Here is a 22,050-nt window from a genome sequence, read left to right on the forward strand (position 1 = left end):
GTGCCAGTGGGCTCTCAACCACAAGGTTGCCAGTTCGAGTCCCGCAAGGGATGGTGGGCTTTGCCCCCTGCAACTAGGATTGAACACAGCACATTGAGCTGAGCTGCCTCCCGGATGGCTCAGTTGGTTGGAGCGCATCCTCTCAACCACAAGGTTGCCGGTTCAACTCCCGCAAGGGATGGTGGGCGCTACCAACGGCAACTGGACCGGGAGTTGAGTTGCGCCCTCCCCAACTAAGATTCAAAGGACAAGTTGACTTGGAAAAGTCCTGGAAGTACACACTGTTCCCCAATAAAGTCCTGTTTCCCTTCCCCAATAAAATCTTTTTTTTAAAAAAAAAAGCCTGAAATGAGGCAGAGGCAGTAGGGATAGGGAAGAATGAACTGGAATATAAGGGAGGTAAAAACCAATAGGACTAAAATAACCACTGGTGAAGAGAGTGGCTTCTTGCCTCCCTGTCAAAGTTATGGTGAACTGAATAAGAGGAGGTTTTGGGGTGAGAACAATTGTTTTAGATTAAACTGCTTAGTACTTAAGAGATACGTAGTTCCAGGTGATCACTATGTTTCTGAAACATGGGAAAGATCTGGGGCAGAAGACCAAAATTGGTGGGGGAAGTGCATCCTTTGTTAGGCTATTTTCATTTAAAGATTTGAATTTAAGAAACTCGAAGGGACGGGAGACAAAAAACTTGCAATGCTCTCATCTCATCAAAATACGTAATTTTATAAAATTTTAGGTACATACTTTTTGTGCTCTGAATTTTCATTTAACATTTTACAGAAAAACTCAACTAAATGCCAGAACCATGGGTTCCAACCCTTATTCTGTCACTCTATGGTGTATGTATATGACCTCAGGCAAGACACTTCAGCATCATGGGCATCAATTTCCCCACCCACACAGAGGACTCAGTGTTGCTTGCAAGCTTACACACGTATTTATACATATTACTACAGTGCACATGCTTGCCATTTTTAGTGGCTAGTGTTCCAAGGGGCTAATAATTATAGGGAAATAAAGAGCCATGAGGAGAGTAACAAATAGAGGACTAAGAGTACATTTACAGGCACATATGCAAGTGAATTGGTACCAGAAGATATAGTCAAAGAATGAAACCTAACAGTCTTAGTAAAATTTTAAAGACCAAATAAAAGTTTAGCAAGGGAAACCAGTTCTTAGAGTTGCATAAAAAAGGTCCTTAGAATTCAAATTTTGATCAGAAACTTGCCTTAAGGAATGTGATAGGAAAGGAGTGTGATTATCTTATACAATTATCAAGACATGTAATAGTTAAAACAAAGTAGGGGTTGTAATACACTTAGTTGCTTTTAACTGCTCTCTGCTTAACCCACTTGCCAGATTAACGGACAATCTCCCTTCCTCTGGAAAACTTTCTGATGCCTTGGCACAAGACCTCTTGTAGTTAAGTCTGCCACTTTGTAGTGCACATAAACACTTCTATTCTCTCCAATTTAGTTGTATGCTTAACAAGTTAGCTGTTTGCTTTCAAAATAAGTTTGTCCCATTATGTAATTATCTCTCATTACATAATTAGATATTAGACAAGTAGAGTTGTCTTTATGAAAACTAGGTTGAATGGTTGGAGAGGCTCAAAGGCTACTTGCTAATCACACCCTTGTAGCAATGAGCATGCCTAGTGCCCACACCTTGATTTTGAAATAGTTGTCTACTAAAAAGAGCCAGGGATGTACGGAGAAATGGCTCAGATCTGGGGCATTGAAAGTGCAAGGTGAACCTGAGATACCTTGTGTCAGAAGGCAATTAAGTGCCCAAATACTGGAGAGGAACGTTGATGGATGTAAGAACTACCTGAAAGGTTACAACTAGCCAAATCTGGGACAATTTGAGAAACAATGATCATAATTGACCATAATGCATTGCATCATTTGTCATCACTGCCAACTCCTTACTCTGAAAATTGGTAAAGAACTGAGCATGACCCTGCCTCAAGTGCATTCCAGTTGATGAAGCAAAGCGCTTCCTTACAGAAGAATGCCAGTCAACAAATGTAGAAAGAATGATAGAAGTAGAAAACCACCATTTTGCAAATCTTGATGAAATCAACTGATTCAGGCAAGGATCATTATCATTGGATAACAGAACCACCAGGTGAAAGTTTGCTGGTAACCAGGTTATCCATATGCTGCCAAGGTCTCAGTCCACAGATTATTTAACTAACAGGAAAATCATACCTCAATTGAGTAATCAAATTTTGCATCACTGATAGTGAGTCAACCAGACATTAGGCTGGTGCAAAAGTAATTGCGGGTTTTGCAATTATTTTTAAGCTTTTAAACAGCAATTACTTTTGCACCAACTTAAAATAACGCTTTTGATGTGATTAATGACATACATCAGTAAAGTATTAATGTTAATTAACAATGTTTAACTGGAATACATTAGGCCCTAACTGCTAATTTAAAGAAACTAGAGGAACAAGATAAACCACTGATTTGATTTAATAAACAAACTGATTGTAAACAATCAGTTAAATTCTGAATGTGATATATTTTACAACTGACTTGCTCCATTAAAAGAGAAAGTCCTGGAAAAAAAATCAAAGGTGGGAGACTGTTCTAGATAGATGAAACAGACATAACAATCAAATATAATGTGTGAAACTTGACTGGATTAACAGGAAAAATTAAAACAAGGGTTAAGCATTAGATATTAGGGAATCACTGTTCGTTTTTTGAGGTATGTAATGGTATTGTGGTAACGTAAAAGGCTGTCACTTTTTATGAGATGCATGCTTAAGTATTTAGGGGTGAAATGTCGTGTTTGTAAATTACTGTCCAATTGTTCAGAAAAATATGGCAAAATGTTAATTTTTAAATCTAAGTGGTAGATACAATTTGTTTTATTATTAACTTTTCTGTATATTTGAACATCTTCATAATAAAAGGTTGTGGAAAATAAGAGTATCTGCTAAAAAACTTGAATTACATGTGGGCCAGACAACTGTAAAAATGGGAAAAATATACAAACATCTGGAATTCTCCACTATTATTATTCTATTATTTTATAAGGGCATCAATTGTTTCAGTGTATCAGTGGAAGACCTTATAAATGCATTATTTACATAAAACACATAAAGGCAGGAAATACAAATGCAAAGAAAGGCTCTATGGACAATACTCCACACATTCGTTCCAGAGAAAAAAGTGTTATGTAAGGTATGAAGAGGCATTATAAATATTGCATCTTAAATACAATGGTTATTTTTTAACCATATAACTATGGCATGAGCATAATTTGAGTATTACGCAACCTTGACACAATCTGCTCTTTGTGAAGGGTAATTCCATGACATCAAGGTTAATGAATGTGAGGACAAGGGAAAGCAACAACTTCCTGAAGAAAACACTCCACAAGAAAGCCTTGAAGATATGTCTTTCTTTCGGCACCTGTTTGTAGGATGTTTATATAAACAGTCAAATGAAGACGCATGGTCAATACAAGCCTAAATTGATATTTATGGTGCCAGAGTTTCTATCAATTTATCCTCATCTAGCCCAGGAAAACTTCCTGTGCAAAGAGATCCAATGATTTCTTAGGAATATCCCACTGTTAAGATTTAGGAATTCGGATTCTTCATTTTTAAGTAGTTCCTATTACCCCGTGACTGATATTTGTTAAGTATTTCTTTGCATGTATGCACAAAAAGTTATACTAATTTTATTCCGCATTCATTAATTCTTATTACTCAACTTATCTACTTATTTATTCATTAATTCAATGAATATATATTGACCACCTACTATACACAAGGCACTGAAGAAATAAGAGCAAGATGAAATCTCAGCTCTCACAATATTGTCCTATATTTTGATAGTGGAATGCTGCGATATTAAAAGCAATAGTATTTTTACCTATTTCTATTTCCATTTCTGCCAGTTTTCCTTTTATGCTGTATAGGACCGTGACAAACTCAGTTATTAGTGTTTAATGAATACTGCATCAGTGACAGTTTCTGCATAAATACTTTTTCCAATGAAATTTTTCTGATATTTTAAGAGTAAACCCTATTTTATTTGTATGTATTAAAAAGTACCAATTACAATTATTCCTTTAAAACCAGTCATTTTTAGTTTTCATTTTTAGTTTTTTCTCATAAACAGGCTGAATTTTGTTTTATTCAATTAGTCACTTTTCTTAGGTAATCCAAGTCCAGTAACATTTCACATTGTAAGTTACCTATATATTCTTTCTTCATTGTTACGTCTTCACCTTCATTTTTCACCCTGATTCACTTTCTGCACTAAATTCGTATCTATTTTCCATTACTTACTTTTCCTAACACTGTTTAGATAGCTGCTTTTCATTACTCCCTGGCCTTACGATACAGGCTTTGGCAACCCATTTTAGGTTTCTTATGCTCATTCCATGACACACTAGTTAAGCTCACGTCCTTACTTTATCTTTCATTACTTTAGAAAGCTTTCTGTTGCTTAATTCAGCTGTGATTTGCAGCACTACAGGAAGCCCTGAAAGGATCCAATTAGGAAGTTTGGTTCCTGAGCACAGTAGGCACTCAAGAAACGTGTTTCAATGGAGGAAATGGACTTTCTACAGTAAAAGTCAAAGGGGAACTTTAAGTTATAAATTTAGGAGTCAGGTGAAAAAAAAAGAACTGTATACTTATTTTTTCCTTCAAGATGACAGATGTCAAAACCTAGTGAAACTAAGGCTGTTTTAGAGATAAATTTAAGCTTGCGTGTTTAATTTTTGCCTATTTAAATCTGTACATGTTTAAGGGTTAGATACAGACATTAGTTTTTCTATCCTAACAGATCATCTTTTATTAGGGTTCTGTTCTTTAATATTTCAGTATTTAGAGGAAAGTATAATTAAACAGTGGCCACATAAAAATCTTTTAAGATAATTTCAATTTTTTTTCAAACCTACTGGTTCCTCATGGCAGTTATGGCATTAATAGGAAAAAGGAAGTAAAAAGAGGGAACCCTTTCCATGCTATTTAAGGCTTCAAAGCTGGGAAGAACTAAAGGCCTGAAGGCAGCTTTTCTTTTCTATTATCCCAGGATTTCTCTCTAGTGTGAAATCTCTACTTGATGGAAGCTTTCCCAAGTTACATTCATAAGGCCTCACTGAGAAGTATCTGAAATAGAGTAAGAGTTTGTGATTTATAGGTTTCTGACTACTCTTACTTTCACAGGGTTTCTTTCTGGAATGAATTAAACTGATATCAAATAATATAGTAATATGAAGTTTTCTTCTTAAATTTCACATTAAATTTAAATAGGTTATATCCACATTACTAATTCTGATACGTCTGCTCAGTGATATTTAACATATATTGCACTTCTTTTGAATAATATTTTAACACACGGAGTAAAAAATAAAATTTAAATGATTAAGTTGTAATACCTAAATGAAGTCTCCCATATCCACTAATTTCGATGTTTGGCACCTGTATGAACTCGCTGATGCTGAATAAGGTTTGTACTCTGGGTGAAGGATTTACCACATATACGACATGCATAGGGCTTCTCTCCTGTGTGAATTCTCTGGTGTTGAATAAGGCATGTTCTCTGGCTAAAATTTTTATCACATTCATTACATTTATAGGGTCTTTCTCCAGTATGAGTTCTCTGATGTTGATTAAGTGATGAGGAATAAATAAAAGCTTTCCCACATTCGTTACATTTATAGGGTTTCTCTCCGGTATGAATCCTTTGATGCTGAGTAAGATTTGCACCCTGTCTATATGCTTTCCCACATATGTTGCATTTAAAGGGTTTTTCTCCATTATGAATCCTCTGATGTTGAGTAAGGTGTACACTCTGGCTGAATGCTTTCCCACACACACTGCATTTATATGGTTTCTCTCCAGTATGTGTTCTATGATGCTGAGTAAGGTTTGCACTCTGGCTGAAGGCTTTTCCACATATATTACATATATAAGATTTCTCTCCAGTGTGAGTAGTTTGATGTTGAATGAGAGTTGAGGAATGAGCAAAGGCTTTTCCACATTCATTACATTTATAACACTTTTCTCCAGAATGAATTCTCTGATGTCGAATAAGATAAGTACTTTGACTAAATACTTTCCAACACTCATTGCATTTATATGGTTTCTTTCCAGTATGTATTTTTTGATGTTGAAGAAGGTGTGTACTCTGACTGAAAGTTTTCCCACATTCGTTGCATATATAAGGTTTTTCTCCAGTATGAACTCTCTGATGATTAATCAGTGATGAACTGTGGCTGAAGGTTTTACCGCATTCCAAGCATTTATATGGTTTCTCTCCAGTATGTGTCCTCTGATGTATAGTAAGGTGTGCACGCTGACTAAAGTCTTTCCCGCAGTCATCACACTTATAAGGTTTCTCTCCCGTATGAATTCTCTGATGTATAGTAAGGTGTGCTCTCTGGCTGAAGGCTTTACCACACTGGTGGCATTCGTAAGGTTTTTCTCCGGTATGCATTCTCTGATGTGCAATAAGAGATGAAATGTGCCTAAATTCTTTCCCACATTCTTCACATTCGTAAGATTTCTCTTTGGTATGGGTACTTTGGTGTTTCACGAGGGATGGGTTTTTCCTAAACTTTTTCCCACACACATTACATTTATAAGGCTTCTCTCCAGGATGAATTTTCCTATGTATAATACCATATGAGACATGATTGAAGGTTGCCCTGTCTTCATTATATATAGAAGTTTTATTATCTGACTGGGTATCAAACTGTATAATTAGGTTTGAATGCTTTTCAAAATTATTTCCATATATATCATATTTAAGAAGATACTCTTCTGTAGAGTCATCTTCTTGTGAAAGAACTGACCTCAAACTGAAATCTCTTTCACCAGTGGGAATTTCCCTGAAGGTATTTGTTGATTGCCTGTCTAATTTGTCATCACAGTCATATGGTTCTTCCAATTTGATAGTCTGGGTTCCACCCGTGGTGAGTTTGGAAACATTTTTAACTGGATTACAATCTTGGGCTTCTGTTTCCCATTCTGAAATAAAAAGGATATAAAAAGTTTTCCTCTATTTGGAGAAAGGAAACTGCCCAAACAGGAATAAAATAATGAACATGAATAAAATGCTTAAAAAGATCATGGCACTGACAACTTCATAATATGACCCTTAAAGTTTGGAAAAGGAGAATAAAAGGGCAGAAAGACAGAAGACTAAATTGAAAAAAAGAGAGGCTCCTCACTATTCAACATGGGCACAGAGTAAATAGGTTAGATCAGGTGACAGAGCTAAGAGAAAACAGTGGATAAATGGTGTGAGATAACTTAGGATGACTTCAATTGTATAATTATTGATAATTATATAAATTATAATTTATGTAATGGGTTCATAAAGTAGGCATGCTATCATTACTCCTTCTAATCTACTCTGCATAATCCTACATAATATTCCAAACGCAATTTCATGGAGTGCTTTCCATACCTAAGACTATCTAGTAACTCTCCTGTGGCCTAAAGCAATGGTTCTCAAAAGTAGTCCCCAGACTAGTGATATAAGCATCACTATCACCTAGAAATAAATTTTAAATTATTGGGCCCCCATCAGACATACTGAATCAGAAACTTTGAGAGTGATTCTGAACAATCTGTTTTTTAGCAAGCCCTCCAGGAGGTTTTGATACACACTGAAGTTTGAGGATCAGTGGTGTAAAAGAAAAAAAGTTAAAGAGAAAAAAGTTTAAAATAAATGCAAACTAGCATTCAATCCCCCCAAAATCTAGCCTTTTCTATTCTACTACATTTTCACCACATCTCATATTCAGCTTAACTTAAAAGTTCAAAGTTATTCACATAACTTCAAAACACTTCCTCATAATCTTCTACAGGTGCCATGCTAATTTCAGACTCTGGCCTTCTCATATACCTTCTCCATCTATTAAAAAAGCTCATATGAAGTACAGATGAAGTCGAATCACATGAAATTGTCTTTTTTGTAGATCAATATGGCTGGAACACCAACATGTCTTGGCACACCCTCAACAACTGAAGCTATTAAAAAGAAATCAGGCTACTTAGATGATCACAAAGGTTCGAGACAACCAAGAACTAGGGTAAGGTTGAACAATAAGGTTCCTCTTCTACGCGAGGCCACTCCTTCAAGACTGAAAGAGGTAGCTGTTTTGCCTAATACATAGAAACAGAGAGCCATGCAAAATGAGGAAACAAAGAATATGTTCCAAATGAAAGAACAAAAAGAAAAAACCACCTGAGAAACAAACCTTAAGGAACTGGAGATAAGTAATTTACCTGATAAGGAGTTCGAAGTATTGGTCATAAAGATGCTCACTGAACTTGGAAGAATGGATGAACATAGTGAGAACTTCAACAAAGAGATAGAAAATATAAGAAACTACAAAAGTCACAGAGCTGAAGAATATAATAACTGAATTGAAAAATACACTAGAGGGGTTCAAAGCAGACTAGATGAAGCAGAAAAAAGGATCAGTAATCTTCAAGATAGGGCAGTGGAACTCACCCAAATAGAGTAGCAAAAAGGAAAAATTAAAAGAAGTGAAGATAACTTAAGAGACCTCTGGGACAACATTGAGCTGGATTAACATTTACATCATAGGGGTCCCAGAAGAAGAAGAGAAAGGGGCAGAAAATTTATTTAAGAAACAATGGCTGAAAACTTCCCTAACTAACCTGGGTAAAGAATGTGAATTCCAGATCCAGTAAGCCAATAGAGTTACAAATAAGATGAACCCAATGAGATCCGTATCAAGACATACTATAATTAAAATGCCAAAAAGTTAAAGATAGAGAATTTTAAAAGCAGTGAGAGAAAAAGAATTTGCTATGTACAAAGGGACATCCCTAAGACTATCAGCAGATATCTCATCAGAAAGTTTGCAGGCCAGAAGGGCCTCATATATTTGCATCAAAGGAAAAAGCTCCCAAACAAGAATACTTTATCTGGCAAAGTTATCATTCAGAATTAGAGAGATAAAGAGAGTTTTCCAGACAAGTAAAAGCTAAAGGAATTCACTAAACCACTCTTACAAGAAATGTCAAAGATACTTCTTTAAGTTGAACAGAAAGAACATTAATTAGTAACAAGAAAACATACGAAAGTATAAATCTCACTGGTAAAGGTAAATATATAGTTAAGGTAGTAGATTAATCACATATAAAGCTAGTATAAAGGTTAAAATACAAAGTAGTAAAAATAACTATAACTACAATCATTAAAAATACACAAAATAAACAGATGTAAATGTGACATCAAAAACAAATGGGGGAGGCGTAAAAATGTAGTTTTAGAATGTGTTGAAACTTAAGTTGTTAACAACATAAAATAGACTGTTATAAATATGGGTTGTTATATGTAAGCCTCATGATAACAACAAAGCGAAAAACCTATAATAGATAAACAAAAGATAATGAGGAAGGACTCTAAGCATAACACTAATGAAAGTCATCAAAACACAAAGGAAGAGAACAAGGGAAGGAACAGAGAACTATTAACAAAATGGCAATAAGTACATACCTATCAACATCACTTGAAATACAAATGGACTAAATTCTCCAATCAAAAGACATAGTTTGAATAGATAAAAAACAAGACCCATCTATATGCTATCTACAAGATTCACTTCAAATGTAAGGACATATACAGGCTGAAAGTGAAGATATGGAAAAAGATGTTCCATGCAAACGGAACCAAAAGAAAGCTGGGGTAGCTAAACTTGTAGCAGACAAAATACACTTTAAAACAAAGACTGTAGTGAAGACAAAGAATGGAAAATAAAGAAATAAAAACAAAGACATAATGATAAAAGGAGCAATCCAACAAGAATATAACATTTATAAATACTTATGAACCCAAGAAACAACACCTAAATATGTAACAGACCTAACGGGAGAGACAGACAGCAACATAATAATAGTAAATGAATTTAACACCCCACTTATATCAATGGATAGATCATCCAGACAGAAAATCAATAAGTAAACATTGGCATTAAACGATGTATGACAGCAGATGGACTTCACTGATATACCATGTTTCCCCGAAAATAAGCCGGACGATCAGCTCTAATGCGTCTTTTGGAGCAAAAATTAATACAAGACCTGGTCTTATATTATATCAGACTGGGTTTTATAGTAAAATAAGACTGGGTCTTGTATTAATTTTTGCTCCAAAAGACGCATTAGAGCTGATCGTCCGGCTAGATCTTGTTTTCGGGGAAACACAGTACACAGAACATTCCATCCAAAAGCAGCAGAATACACATTCTTCTCAAGAACACATGGAACATTCTCCAGGACTGATCATATATTAGGCCACAAACCAAATCTTAATAAATTTAAGAAAATTAAAATATCAAGTATCTTTTTCAATCATAATGATATAAAACTAGAAATTAATTACAAGAAGAAACTAAAACAAATCACAACTAGGTGGGAGTTACACAACATGCTAATGAACAACCAATGGGTTAACAAAGAAATCAAAGGAGGTATCAAAAAACACTTTGAGACAAACAAAACCAGAAGCAACATACTAAAATTTACGGGATGCAACAAAGCAGTTTGAAGAGGGAAGTTTATAGCGAGACAGGCTTACCTCAAAAAAAAAAACCAAGAAAAATCTCAAATAAACAATCTAACTTTACACCTCAAGGAACTAGGAAAAGAAGAACAAATGAAGGCCAATGTTAGTAGAAGGAAGGAAATAACAAAGTGAAAGTAAGTGAAATAGAGACTAAAAAGATAACAGAAAAGATCAATGAAACTAAGAGATGGTTCTTCGAAAAGATAAACAAAATAGAGAAACCTTTATCTATATTCACCAACGAAAAGAGAGGGCTCAAATAAATAACATCAGAAATAGAAGAGGAGACATTACAACTAATACTACAGAAATACAAGAGAACGTAAGAAACTATTATGAGCAATTATATGCTAAGAAATTGTAGAATCTAGAAGAAATGGATAAATCCCTAGGAACATACAACATTCCATGAATAAACCATGAACAGAAAATCTGAATAGATTGACTACTAGTAAGGAGATTGAATCAGTAATCAAAAACCTCCCAACAAACAAAAGTCCAGAATCAGACGGTTTCATTGGTGAATTCCAAAAAACTGAAGAGGGAGAAATACTTCCAAACACATTTTACGAAGCCAGCATTACCCTCATACCAAAATCAAACAAGAACACCATAAGAAAAGGAAATTACAGGACAATATCCCTGATGAACACAGATGCAAAAACCCTCAACAAAATATCAGCAAATAGAGTTCAACAATACATTAAAGGGATCATACAGCATCATCAACTGGGATTTATTACAGAGACACAAAGATGATTCAACATCTGCAAATCAATCAATGTGATACACCACATTAACAAAATGAAGGATAAAAATCACATATCATCTTGATAGATGCAAAAAAAGCATTTAACAAAATTATAAAAACCCTCAACAAACTGGGAACAGAGGGAACATACTTCAACATAATAAAGGCCATATATGACAAGCCCACAGTTAACATCAGACTTAACGGTGAAAAGCTGATAGCTTTTCCTCTAAGATCAGGAACAAAACAAGGATGCCCACTCGCCACTTTTACTCAACATAGTATTGGAAGTCCTAGCCAGAGCAATAAGGTAAGAAAATGAAACAAAAGGCATCCAAATTGAAAAAAAAAGAAGTAAAACTGTCACTATTTGCAGATGACATGATTTTATATATAGAACACCATAAAGACTCTACCAAAAACTGTCAGAATAAACAAATTTTGTAAAGCTGAAGGATACAAACTCAATATAGAAAAATATGCTGTGTTTCTATACACTAACAATCAGAAAGAGAAATGAAAACAATCCCATTTATAATTGCATGAAAAAGAATAAATTACCTAGGATTAAATTTAACCAAAGACGTGAAAGACCTGTACACTGAAAACTATAAGACACTACTGAGAGAAATTGAAGGAGACACAGTCTGTAGATTAAGTGCAACCCCTATCAAAATTCCAATGGAATTTTCCCCAGAAATAGAACAAGCAACCCTAAAATTTGTACGGAATCAAAAAAGACCCAAAATAGCCAAAGCAAACTTGAGAAAGAACAATATTAGAGGCATCACGCTCCCTGATTTCAAACTCTATTACAAAACTATAGTAATCAGAACAGTATGGTATTGGCATAAAAACAGACACATAGATCAATGGAACAGAATAGAGTCCAGAAATAAACCCATGCATACACAATTAATCTACAATAATGGAGGCAGGAATATACAATGGGAAAGGACAGTCTTTTCAATAAGTGGTGTTGGGAAAACTGGACAGCCATATACAAAAGAATGCAACTAGACTACTATTTTACACCATATACAAAGATTAACTCAAAATGGATTAGAGACTTGAATGTAAGACCTGAAACCATAAAACTAGAAGAAAACTTGGCAATAAGCTTCTTGACATTGGTCTTGGCAATGATTTTTCTGGAACTGACTTCAAAAGCAAAGGAAACAGAAGCAAAAATAAACAAGTGGGACTACATCAAACTAAAAAGTTTCTGCATAGCAAAGGAAATCATCAACAAAATGATAAAACAAACTATTTTTTGAGAGAGACTGGGAGAAAACATTTGCAAATCATATATCCAACAAGGGGTTAATATCCAAGATATATAATGAACTCATACAACTCAACAGCAAAAATAATTAAAAAAAAAAACCAATCTGATTAAAAAATGGGCAGAGGACCCGAATAGACATTTTCGCACAGATATACAGACGGTCAAGAGGCATGGGAAAAGATGCCCAACATCACTAACCATCAGGGAAATGCAACTCAAAACCATAACGAGATATCACCTCTTACCTGTTAGAATGGTTATTATTAAAAAAACCAAACAAACCAAGAAATAACAAGTGTTGGAGAGGAAGCAGACTATTGATGGGAATGTAAATCGGTACAGCTACTATGGAAAACAGTATGCAGGTTCCTCAAAAATTTAAAAATATAACTACCATATGATTGAGCAATTCCATTTCTGGATATTTATCCAAAGAAAATGAAAACACTAATTCAAACAAAATATATGTACCACCATGTTCATGACAGCATTATTTATCATAGCCAAGATATGCAAACAACCTAAGTGTCCACCCATGAATGAATGGATAAAAATGTGGTATATACATGTGCAATGCTACTCAGCCATAAAAAAAAGGAATCTTGTCATTTGCGACATGGAGGGGCCTTGAGGGCATTATGCTAAGTGAAGTAACTCTCACCGAAAAAGACAAATAATGTATGATTTCACTTATATGTGGAACCTAAAAAAAAAACAAAAAACCCCCCCACAAATCAAAGAACAAAACCCAAAAAACCAAGCTCAGAGATATGAAGAACAGATTGGTGGTTGCCAGAGGGGAAGAGGTACGGGGTGGGCGAAACGGGAGAAGGGGGTCAAAAGGCACAAACTTCCAGTTATAAATTAAGTCAGTCCTGGGGACATAATGTACAGTATGGTGACTATAGTTTATAATACTACAATGCACATTTGAAAGTGGCTACGAGAGTAAATCTTAAAATTTCTTATCACAAAAAAATTTATAACTATGTATGGTTACAGATGGTAACTAGACTTATTGTGGTGAAATTTCGCAGCTTATATGAATATCAAATCATTATGTTGTACACCTGAAACTAATATAATGTTGTATTAATTACAACTCAATTAAAAAAACTCAATTAAAAAAACTGCCCAAATTTGGGACAATTGAGCATCAAAAAAAAAGGAACCCCTCCCCCCCCAAAGTTGCAATTAATGGACTAATAACACATTGAATTTTTAAAAATCCCTTACTTAGTCCACAGATATATATATATATATATACATATATATATATACACACACAGAAAAATCGGGTAGGAGGAGGGACAACTATTCTTTACAGAAGAGTGCTACTAACCATTTAGAAGAGGTGGCTGAATTAGAAAATCGTATTTTGCAACCAGCAATGTAATAAAGCAACGACTATTAGTGGATGCTAAGAACTAAATAAAAGGTTATCAGGGAATAGAATAGTCATGTGGCTTCTAAGTATCAGTCCACAGATTACTTACTAATTAGAAAGAAAAAAAATGCACCTTTAAAATAGATCTGGTAGACAGTACCTTAACCAAACTGAGTATTAATAATGAGACACACTGATGTGTTTCCTGAGGAAAGGCAATGGAAAGTACATACTTATGAAGTATTCTTGGCAAAAATGTTTAATCTGAATCTAACCACAAGGAAACAATTAGACAAATCTAGATTGTGGGTCATTCTAAGAAAAAAAACAACCTGTCCTGGATCCTTCAAAAAATGTCAATATCATGAACGATTAAAGAAAAGAAAAAAGGCTGGGTAACAGTCTAGATTAAAAGGGACTAATACACAAGATAACCAAGTGGAACATGATTCCTGGCTGGATCCTGGATTGGGGAGAAAAACTCTATAAAGGATATTTTGGGACACTTGGAGAAATCTGAGTATTTGACTATATATTAGATAACATTATTGTATAAATGTTAAATATTTGGAGTGAGAATGGTAGTTACTTATGTAGGGGAATGTTCATGTTCTTAGAAGACATATGTAGAAGCATTTAGCGGTGAGATGTCATGATGCCTGCAACTAACTTACAAGTGTTTCCAGTGCAAAAATGAAATATATGTGTGTGTGTGTAAAGAGATAAGGCAAAAGTGGCTGAATGATGGTAACTGGTGATTCCAGGTAAAAAATTCTGCAGGTCTGAAATTTCAAAATGAAGTTGTGAAGGATTAAAGAAATGGGAACCAGAAAGTTCATCAATAGGGAATATGAGACAAAAAAATTTGATGCAAGTGTTTAAAAAAAGATCAAGGAAGCTCTTTACATAATCATTTGGAACACTTATCAAGATATACTTTTAAGAAATAAAAGCCAAGTACAAATTGTGTATAGTATGTTACCATTTATATTAGAAAATAGAGAAAAACATTTTCACATTGACTTTATATGGAAACAAAACAAAATAAACACCCAGAAGGATAAACTAGAAACAGTAGTTGTGTGTTGAGATGTAGGAACTGAGTGAATGTGGTATACATGTGGGAGCATTTTGTCTGGCTTTATATAAAATTTAAAAACATATTTTCTATATTAAAATATTTTTTGATCTTGTGAATATATTACTTTTTTTTTAAATTAAAGTTTATTGGGGTGACAATTGTTAGTGAAGTTACATAGATTTCAGGTGTACAATTCTGTACTACATTATCTGTATCTCACATTGTATGTTCACCACGCAGAGTCAGTTCTCCTTCCATCACATATATTAGACCCTGTTTACTCTCTTCCAGAGCCCCCCTACCCCTTTACCCTCTGGTAATCCCTAAACTATTGTCTATGTCTATCAGTTTTTGTTCCTTCATTTGTTTGTGTTGACCTTTTGCTGTTTTCAGTTTTATATACCACATATCAGTGAAATCATATGGTTCTCTACTTTTTCTGTCTGACTTATTCGCTTAGCAATATTATCTTTTTAAATAATTACAAAATAAAAAAAGAATGAGTTAGAAAAGTGGAAGCATGGGGCTATAGGGTTTTGTCAGTAAACAGAATAAAAGAAGCTCAAAAAGAAGTTAAGGTTTGAAATTTAAGATATTAGGAAACATTCATGCATGCTTAAATAAAGAGGGAGGGAACGATGGCATGAGAAAACCCCAAAAAAGCTCTAAGGGATGGGACTCAAGGGTCATGGAGAAGAATAAAATGAGACACGGGAATGGTATAAAAATGATGTTTGGAAAATCTCTTCCTGAAGATGGCCTCTGTAAGGGAGTGATGCCAAACAGCTCAGTGTTCTTGACAGACTGGGATACCTTTGTGAAAAGTGATTTAGCCATATTTAAAAGTATATCTCACCGTACCTAGGATAACAGGCTCTTACGTGCAAAGATTCTCATCTGCCGGTTATTCTCTCACCTGGACTAGGTCCTTCTAAGATTTCTTTTATCACCATCCATGGTTCTTCCAATAAGGGAATCACAGTTGGTCTGTACACTGTAAGTCCTGTTCAGGAGGAATATAGTGAGTTTTGTCCTGGAGATAAACATTTGTTCAAATTTTATTACTGACTTGTTATTCATGTGGACAGACCTCTCTAGGAAAAAAATGGTTCATGGACGTGACCTAATGAATTAGGTCGATGTCCTTTCAGAGCTAGGGTAAAAATTTCCTGCCACCCTGGAGGATATGTGCATAGAGATAATGTTGTGAAGGAAGAAAGAAATGGGAACAACCAGAAAGATACAGCCTTAGATGGTGGCCCTGAGAAGCTGCGCATCACAGTTTTGAATGATCTTTCACTTTGAAAACTTTCATTTGAGAAAAGGGAATAGTACATTGCCATTTCTGTGCCCAAATGGGATGAGCACATTCATCTCTAGGCCCCATTCTTAGCAAAGTACTTTAGAGGTCCAACCCATTTTTAACAACGGAGGAAAGAAAAGACACGCTGGTGGTATGCTGGGCGGAATGGGTGTAGATGATGCTTACCTAGAGAAACCATGTTCCAATAGTTCTGTAATGTCACAGTCTTATACAATTCCTTCTGTACAGGACGCATTAGCTCCCAGTCCTCCTGGGTGATATCCACAGCCACATCTTTGAATGTCATTGATTCCTAAAACATCAAATATAACTTAATTTGGTTCAAGAACTAGTAGGAAGGGGACGGTGATTAACAGCAGGTATGTGTGCGGTGGGGGCAATCATTGAATCCTGAACTTTAGTATGACCCTAAAGGTTATCTAGTCAAAACCTTCACCCAATGTGTGGATAAGCAAACCTGATGGCCTTAAAGGGAAGTTCGAAAATAAAGTAGAATTTATCATTGCCAATTGCCACTAGTGCATATATTGGTGGCTCGATCTAGAAAAAAAGCGTTTTGAACATAGATGACAGAGGTGAATGGTTTTGCTTTTCAAGCTTTGCCTTAAGAATAAATTCAGTGTGTTATAATTTGAAATTTTAAGATATTTTGTGTGCTCTATGATGAAATGCAGAACCCCTTTTCCCCCACACTGTTGAACTACTGTACTTTTAGATTCTTGATTACTCTTACATGTTTTTCAAATAAACTTTAAGTTTCTTAAAAAAAATATATTGGGATTTTTGAAATCACAGTAAGTTTATAACTTAGGGAGAACTAACAGTTTTACAATATTCAAGGCTTCTTTCACATCCCACAGAATGAGATAGGACACAAAGGTATTGCAAAATTTATACTATGCTTAGTCCTAGCTATTTTAAATTTTGGGGGGTAATACTGCGAATGGAATCTTTTATTTTCTCATCTATCTGGTTTTTATGTATATGTAAGAAAGTGATTAACTTTTGTATGCTATTTTCTGTAAGTCATTTTACTCGTTTTTTATTATTGTTTCTAACAGTTTTACCTTTAATTTTCTTCGTTTTTTTCAGTTAAATATTCATATTACCTATAAATAATAATTTTACACTGGTTACCAATGTCAGAGCATTCATATTTTTACAGTAAACCTCTCTCTTAAGGTGGCCTGAGTTGCTCTTCCTTAAAATAACTCAGATTCGTGATCAACAGTAACAACATATAATACATGGCCTTTAATTACTTGTTAACGAGGAAAAATATTAGTAACTATTGTTTATCCTACTGTGATCTTATTGATTAGTTACTGTAATCCAAGCTAACAAGCTTCATAATGTTTCATCCTCACAATGTAAGAGGAGTATTCTATTTATTAGAGTTGAATAACTCAGGCTCATAGTGATTAAGTGTCTTGCTCCAAATTACAGGTTCAAAGGCAGAACCAGGAACCGAACCTAGATCCATCTGGCTGTGCAGGTCAATCCTTTAACCTCAATGTGATATTGCTGCCTTAAAGTCGAAAAGCGAGGAAAGGCATATCAAAGGAAGGCAACAGATCTCATTTCCTACGCAGGGCATTAACCTACCTTAACATGCCAAAGTGACTTAAGGAGAAAAACTGAGGCTTAGGTCCTTGATAGGACTTTTGGGGTCACGAAGTTAGACAGCCAGGATCAAAAATGTCCTCACACACTATGAAGTCATTTTTAAAATCACAGAAGAAACTAACACTCACTTTGGTTACCAAGTCATTTAGCCACCCTGCCTGGAAAGCATGTCTTCCTTTGGGGTCTTCCTCTGGGGTCTCTTGGGAAAGGGCAGAGTTCTGAGGAGTAGCTAGGGAAGAGAGAGACCATGGTGGAGATTAGTCCTGTTTGAATAGCCTAGGAAACTCGTCACCAAATAGATGTCTACACTTCCTTAAAGGGAGAAGTCAGAAGCTAAGATGTCAGAATAGGCTTCAAAAACAAGTCTGCTTTGGGACTCTTAAGTATATGTACCAAATTAACAATTTTCTGCTAAATCCTCATGTGATGTAAATTTTATGAATTGTCTCTTCACTTAATAAGGAAATGTTCTTTGGACCATTTTCTATTTATTTGAAAGTATGTTACTGTAAAATCAAATTCACAAAGCAAATGATTTATTGGAAGAATAGTTCAAACCTCTGCAGGTAAACTTCCTGAGGACTCACATAGGGGTAATTTGGTTGTGTCTTGGTCATTGTTTGATGACACATCTACTCTGGGTTTAGATAACGTGTGTTTGGTTCCAAGAAATCTAAAGGAGAATACCATACAGGATGGGGCTCATGTTGAAACCTGTCCTAACTCACTCAATGACCTTCGTTTTCCCAATTTCTTTTACAGGCTGCTCCCTGATGTGCTCTAACCACCCAGGATTCCTCCCCTCTCTGCTCTGTAATTCTCACCTTCCTCTTCCAGAATCTCAGTCAAATCCTCCACCAGTGTCACCACTTCCTCATTGCTCTCTGGGTACTGGGATTTCACCCAAGTCCTAACCTCCCCAGGCAGGACGGTCAGGAATTGCTCCAGCACCAGCAGCTCCAGAATTTGTTCCTTTGAGTGAATCTCAGGTCTCAGCCACTTACGGCAGAGTTCTCGGAGTTGATTCAATGCTTTTCGAGGACCAGCCAGGTCTGGGTATGAAAAATTCCTAAAATTCTGTCGACATGTCTCAGCGTCACGCAAGCGTCTTGAAGCAAAGACCTCCTTTTCAACACTGTGGGGTCTACTCTGAGCCTTGTCTGGCTTCCACATTAGATGGATTTGGGAGCGTGAAGAACTGGTTATCCTCTTGCTTGGGGCTGACATTGTTACAGAAAGGAGAGTCAATTTGACAATATCCTTTATTTCTGTAGTAGTGAGCCAACCGCTTGAAGTTTCATGCTAGAGCCACAAAGACATTCTATCTAGGGCTGCTGAGACCAGGGGCAGAAGAGAGTCAAGGTAGTTAGCAGCCTTAGTTACAAATTTTGAGCCCCGAACTTACAGTGATGGTTAAGAGACCCTGAAACACAAGAACAGACCACACGGTCAAGAATTCCTGGTGCTCCCTGCTATACACAGACAGACACAGACTACCCACTGTGCACAGATAAATAAAGACTTTACCTTGGTCTCCCTCCCTTATATCCTTAAACTTGCAAGATAAATGCCATCTGGTGGGAGTGGGGGTGGGGGTTGGGACTGCCATAAAAAGGTGATGGTAGAAGCAAAGACTTGAATAATGACCAAAATAACAGATCAAACCTCCAACTTGTTGAAACAGAAATTAAACATTTTTTTACTGAAAAAAAGAAAAGCTTCAGTATTTTAGTTACTGATGTTATAGAAGCTGTAATGACCGACTGACAACAGACACTCTTATTACTTAGAACTGGGAGAATTTCTTAATAAAGCGCTCAAGGTTCCCAAAGGAGGAGTCAGAAAAAAAAGGCGAGCCATTTACCTGCTTTGCATATTAATGCCAGCCAATTCTAGCTTTTCTGTCTGAGGGCTGGGGAGACAAGCCGGTTGGACTGGAAAGAAATAGAAGAGGTTGGTGTGATTTGAAGCCCTTTAAGGGCTTGCTTCTAAAGGAGACAATTCCTTATGAATAAATTTGAAACCACAATCCCCGAAGAAAACCTCAAACAGGCCTGACCTGGAGAGGTACCCATAACACCTGTCCACGGATGCCAGCTCTGAGCTCTCAACGAGTCTTGTCACCAAAGCCAACTGTTTACAAAGCCCTGCAGAGCAGATGCGCCAGCCTCGCCTCCCCTCCCGTCACCTCCCCTTCCCAGCCGGTCTCCCTAACTCTTCTTCAGCTGTAGAGTCTCGGGCAGCGTGGGAGTCGGGACCTGACGACGCACTGGGCTGGGACTGGGCCCCCTGCTGCGACAAGGGCGCCCCCACATGGACCGGCTGAGGCTCCGGCCATGACCGCGCGGACACTCGCCCTCGGAGCCCGCGACATCATTACCTGTCGCTGGGACCTGGCGGACGCACAGCCAGAGCGGCCGGGAGGCCCCGGACAACAATGGCGGCGGGGGCTCAGGCGCCTGCGTGGCGGGCTTAGTCCCGCGCTGCAGAGGGGCCTCTGGATCCGCCACTTCCCTTCCTCAGAAAGCACAAAACGTGTCCCAGCCAGGAGCCGCGCGTTCCAGCCGGGTCCTGAGAAGCACGGCCCGGCAACCACCGCGCCTCCGTTTCGCCGCGACCTCGCCTCGGCGCCAGTGCGCATGTGCGCAAGGCGAACGCTGCGCGCCCGCTGAGCCAATCGGAAGCTGCTGCCCGGCCTTCCTTCGCTTCAGCCTCGTTCCTTGGGTTTGTCTCCATGGTAACCTCCTCCGCCCATCACTTGGACTTGCTTGTTAACCTTCAAGGTTCTGAAGGAACTTGAAAAGTTTCCTTGGGCAGAGACAGGTCTGGTAAACTACTTAGAGGTTGGGGAGCTACCAACATTTGGGAAAGGAAGATGTGGATGGAAAGGGTTGGAGCCCCGTGCTCATTAACCAGAGTAAACCTGGTGCCAGAGTTCCTGGAGGAAGGATGGACAGAGAAGATGTGGGTCTAAAAGCAGAAAGGCTCAAAGTGCTGTGAGTTCAGGCTTTACTGTAAATAAACGTTCACTGTTAAAGGTTCTGATTCCCACCTCAGGAATCTGATTATGAGACTCTCATACTGGAAAAAAGAACAACATCCAAAAGCATATTGTTTGTAAGACTCAAAACAAATATACATAAAATGCTTGAAAATAAAAAGATAGAAAAACATATTCCAGCTGTTCCTGTTATCTACTGTTGTTTTGGCAAACTATCCTGAAACTTAATGGTTTTAAAGAACAACCATTTTATTATGCTCATGGATTCTGTTGTTCAGGAATTTGGGATGGGAATAGTAGGCGTGGCTCTTCTCTGCTACATTGTGTCTGGAGCCTTAGTAGAAGTGTTTTGATGGCAGGGAGGGCCCACTTCCAAGATGGCTTTTTCACTCACCTGTCTTGTGCGTGGGCTGAGATGGCTCAATCTTGATCTCAGCTTGGATTTGACCAGAGTGCCTACGTATAGCCTTTTCAGCATGAAGGACTAGGTGGTGGGATTTCTTACATGGTGGCACAGGGCTTCAAGGGTGGGTGTTCTAGTGAGCAAGAGAGAAGTTCCATGGCTGATTATGACATAGCCTTGGCAGTCACATAGCATGACTTCCATCATACTCTTGGTCAAAGCAGTCGCAAGTCTGTGTAGAATCAAGCAGGGGCGGATGTAGACCCCCACCTCTTGATGGGAGGAGTGTCAGAGAGTCTTAATATTACCACATCACACAAATTTGAACAAAAAGATAGTTGTGTGATGTGTGGGTAGTGATGGTTACTTGGCGAGGCTACAGTCTCCCACTATTCAATCAAATACTAATCCAGGCTTTATTGTAAAGGTATTTTGTAGATGTGGTTAAAGTCCGTAAACTGAGTTGAATTAAGGAGATTATCCGAGATAAATTGGGTGGGCCTGATTCAATCAGTTGAAAGGCCTTAACAGCAGAATTGAGGAGTCCTTGATGAAGACGAAACTGTGGACAAAGCTTCCAGCCTACGCTTCCCGACAGACTGTCCT

General features: G+C 37.1%; 1 protein-coding gene across 2 annotated transcripts; it reads right to left on the reverse strand.

The window, feature by feature from the left end:
• Positions 1 to 367: 367 nt before the first annotated feature.
• On the reverse strand, positions 368 to 20,676 carry ZNF287 (zinc finger protein 287). 2 transcript variants are annotated; one of them, XM_033091670.1, is made up of 7 exons: positions 20,421 to 20,676; positions 19,905 to 19,974; positions 18,865 to 19,260; positions 18,169 to 18,269; positions 16,580 to 16,706; positions 16,007 to 16,093; positions 368 to 7,006 (listed from the first exon to the last, which is right to left on the reverse strand). In XM_033091670.1, the coding sequence occupies exons 3-7, from the start codon at positions 19,211 to 19,213 to the stop codon at positions 5,436 to 5,438; spliced, it is 2,235 nt and encodes a 744-aa protein (XP_032947561.1). In that variant the 5' UTR covers positions 19,214 to 19,260; positions 19,905 to 19,974; positions 20,421 to 20,676; the 3' UTR covers positions 368 to 5,435. The 2 variants fall into 2 exon arrangements, with proteins under 2 accessions (XP_032947561.1, XP_032947560.1); XM_033091669.1 differs by having other exon boundaries at positions 18,865 to 19,463.
• Between the last annotated feature and the right edge of the window lie 1,374 nt (positions 20,677 to 22,050).

The sequence above is a fragment of the Rhinolophus ferrumequinum genome, chromosome 21 (genome assembly GCF_004115265.2).
Source record: "Rhinolophus ferrumequinum isolate MPI-CBG mRhiFer1 chromosome 21, mRhiFer1_v1.p, whole genome shotgun sequence".
NCBI lineage: Eukaryota > Metazoa > Chordata > Mammalia > Chiroptera > Rhinolophidae > Rhinolophus > Rhinolophus ferrumequinum.

Coding starts and splice junctions, on each gene's coding strand:
- ZNF287 (XM_033091669.1), bottom strand. CDS start 19,267: ATGTCAGCCCCAAGCAAGAGGATAACCAGTTCTTCACGCTCCCAAATC. Junction 18,270..18,864: donor TGAGATTCTGGAAGAGGAAG/GTGAGAATTACA, acceptor TCTCTTCCCTAG/CTACTCCTCAGAACTCTGCC. Junction 16,707..18,168: donor TAAATGACTTGGTAACCAAA/GTGAGTGTTAGT, acceptor TTGATGTTTTAG/GAATCAATGACATTCAAAGA.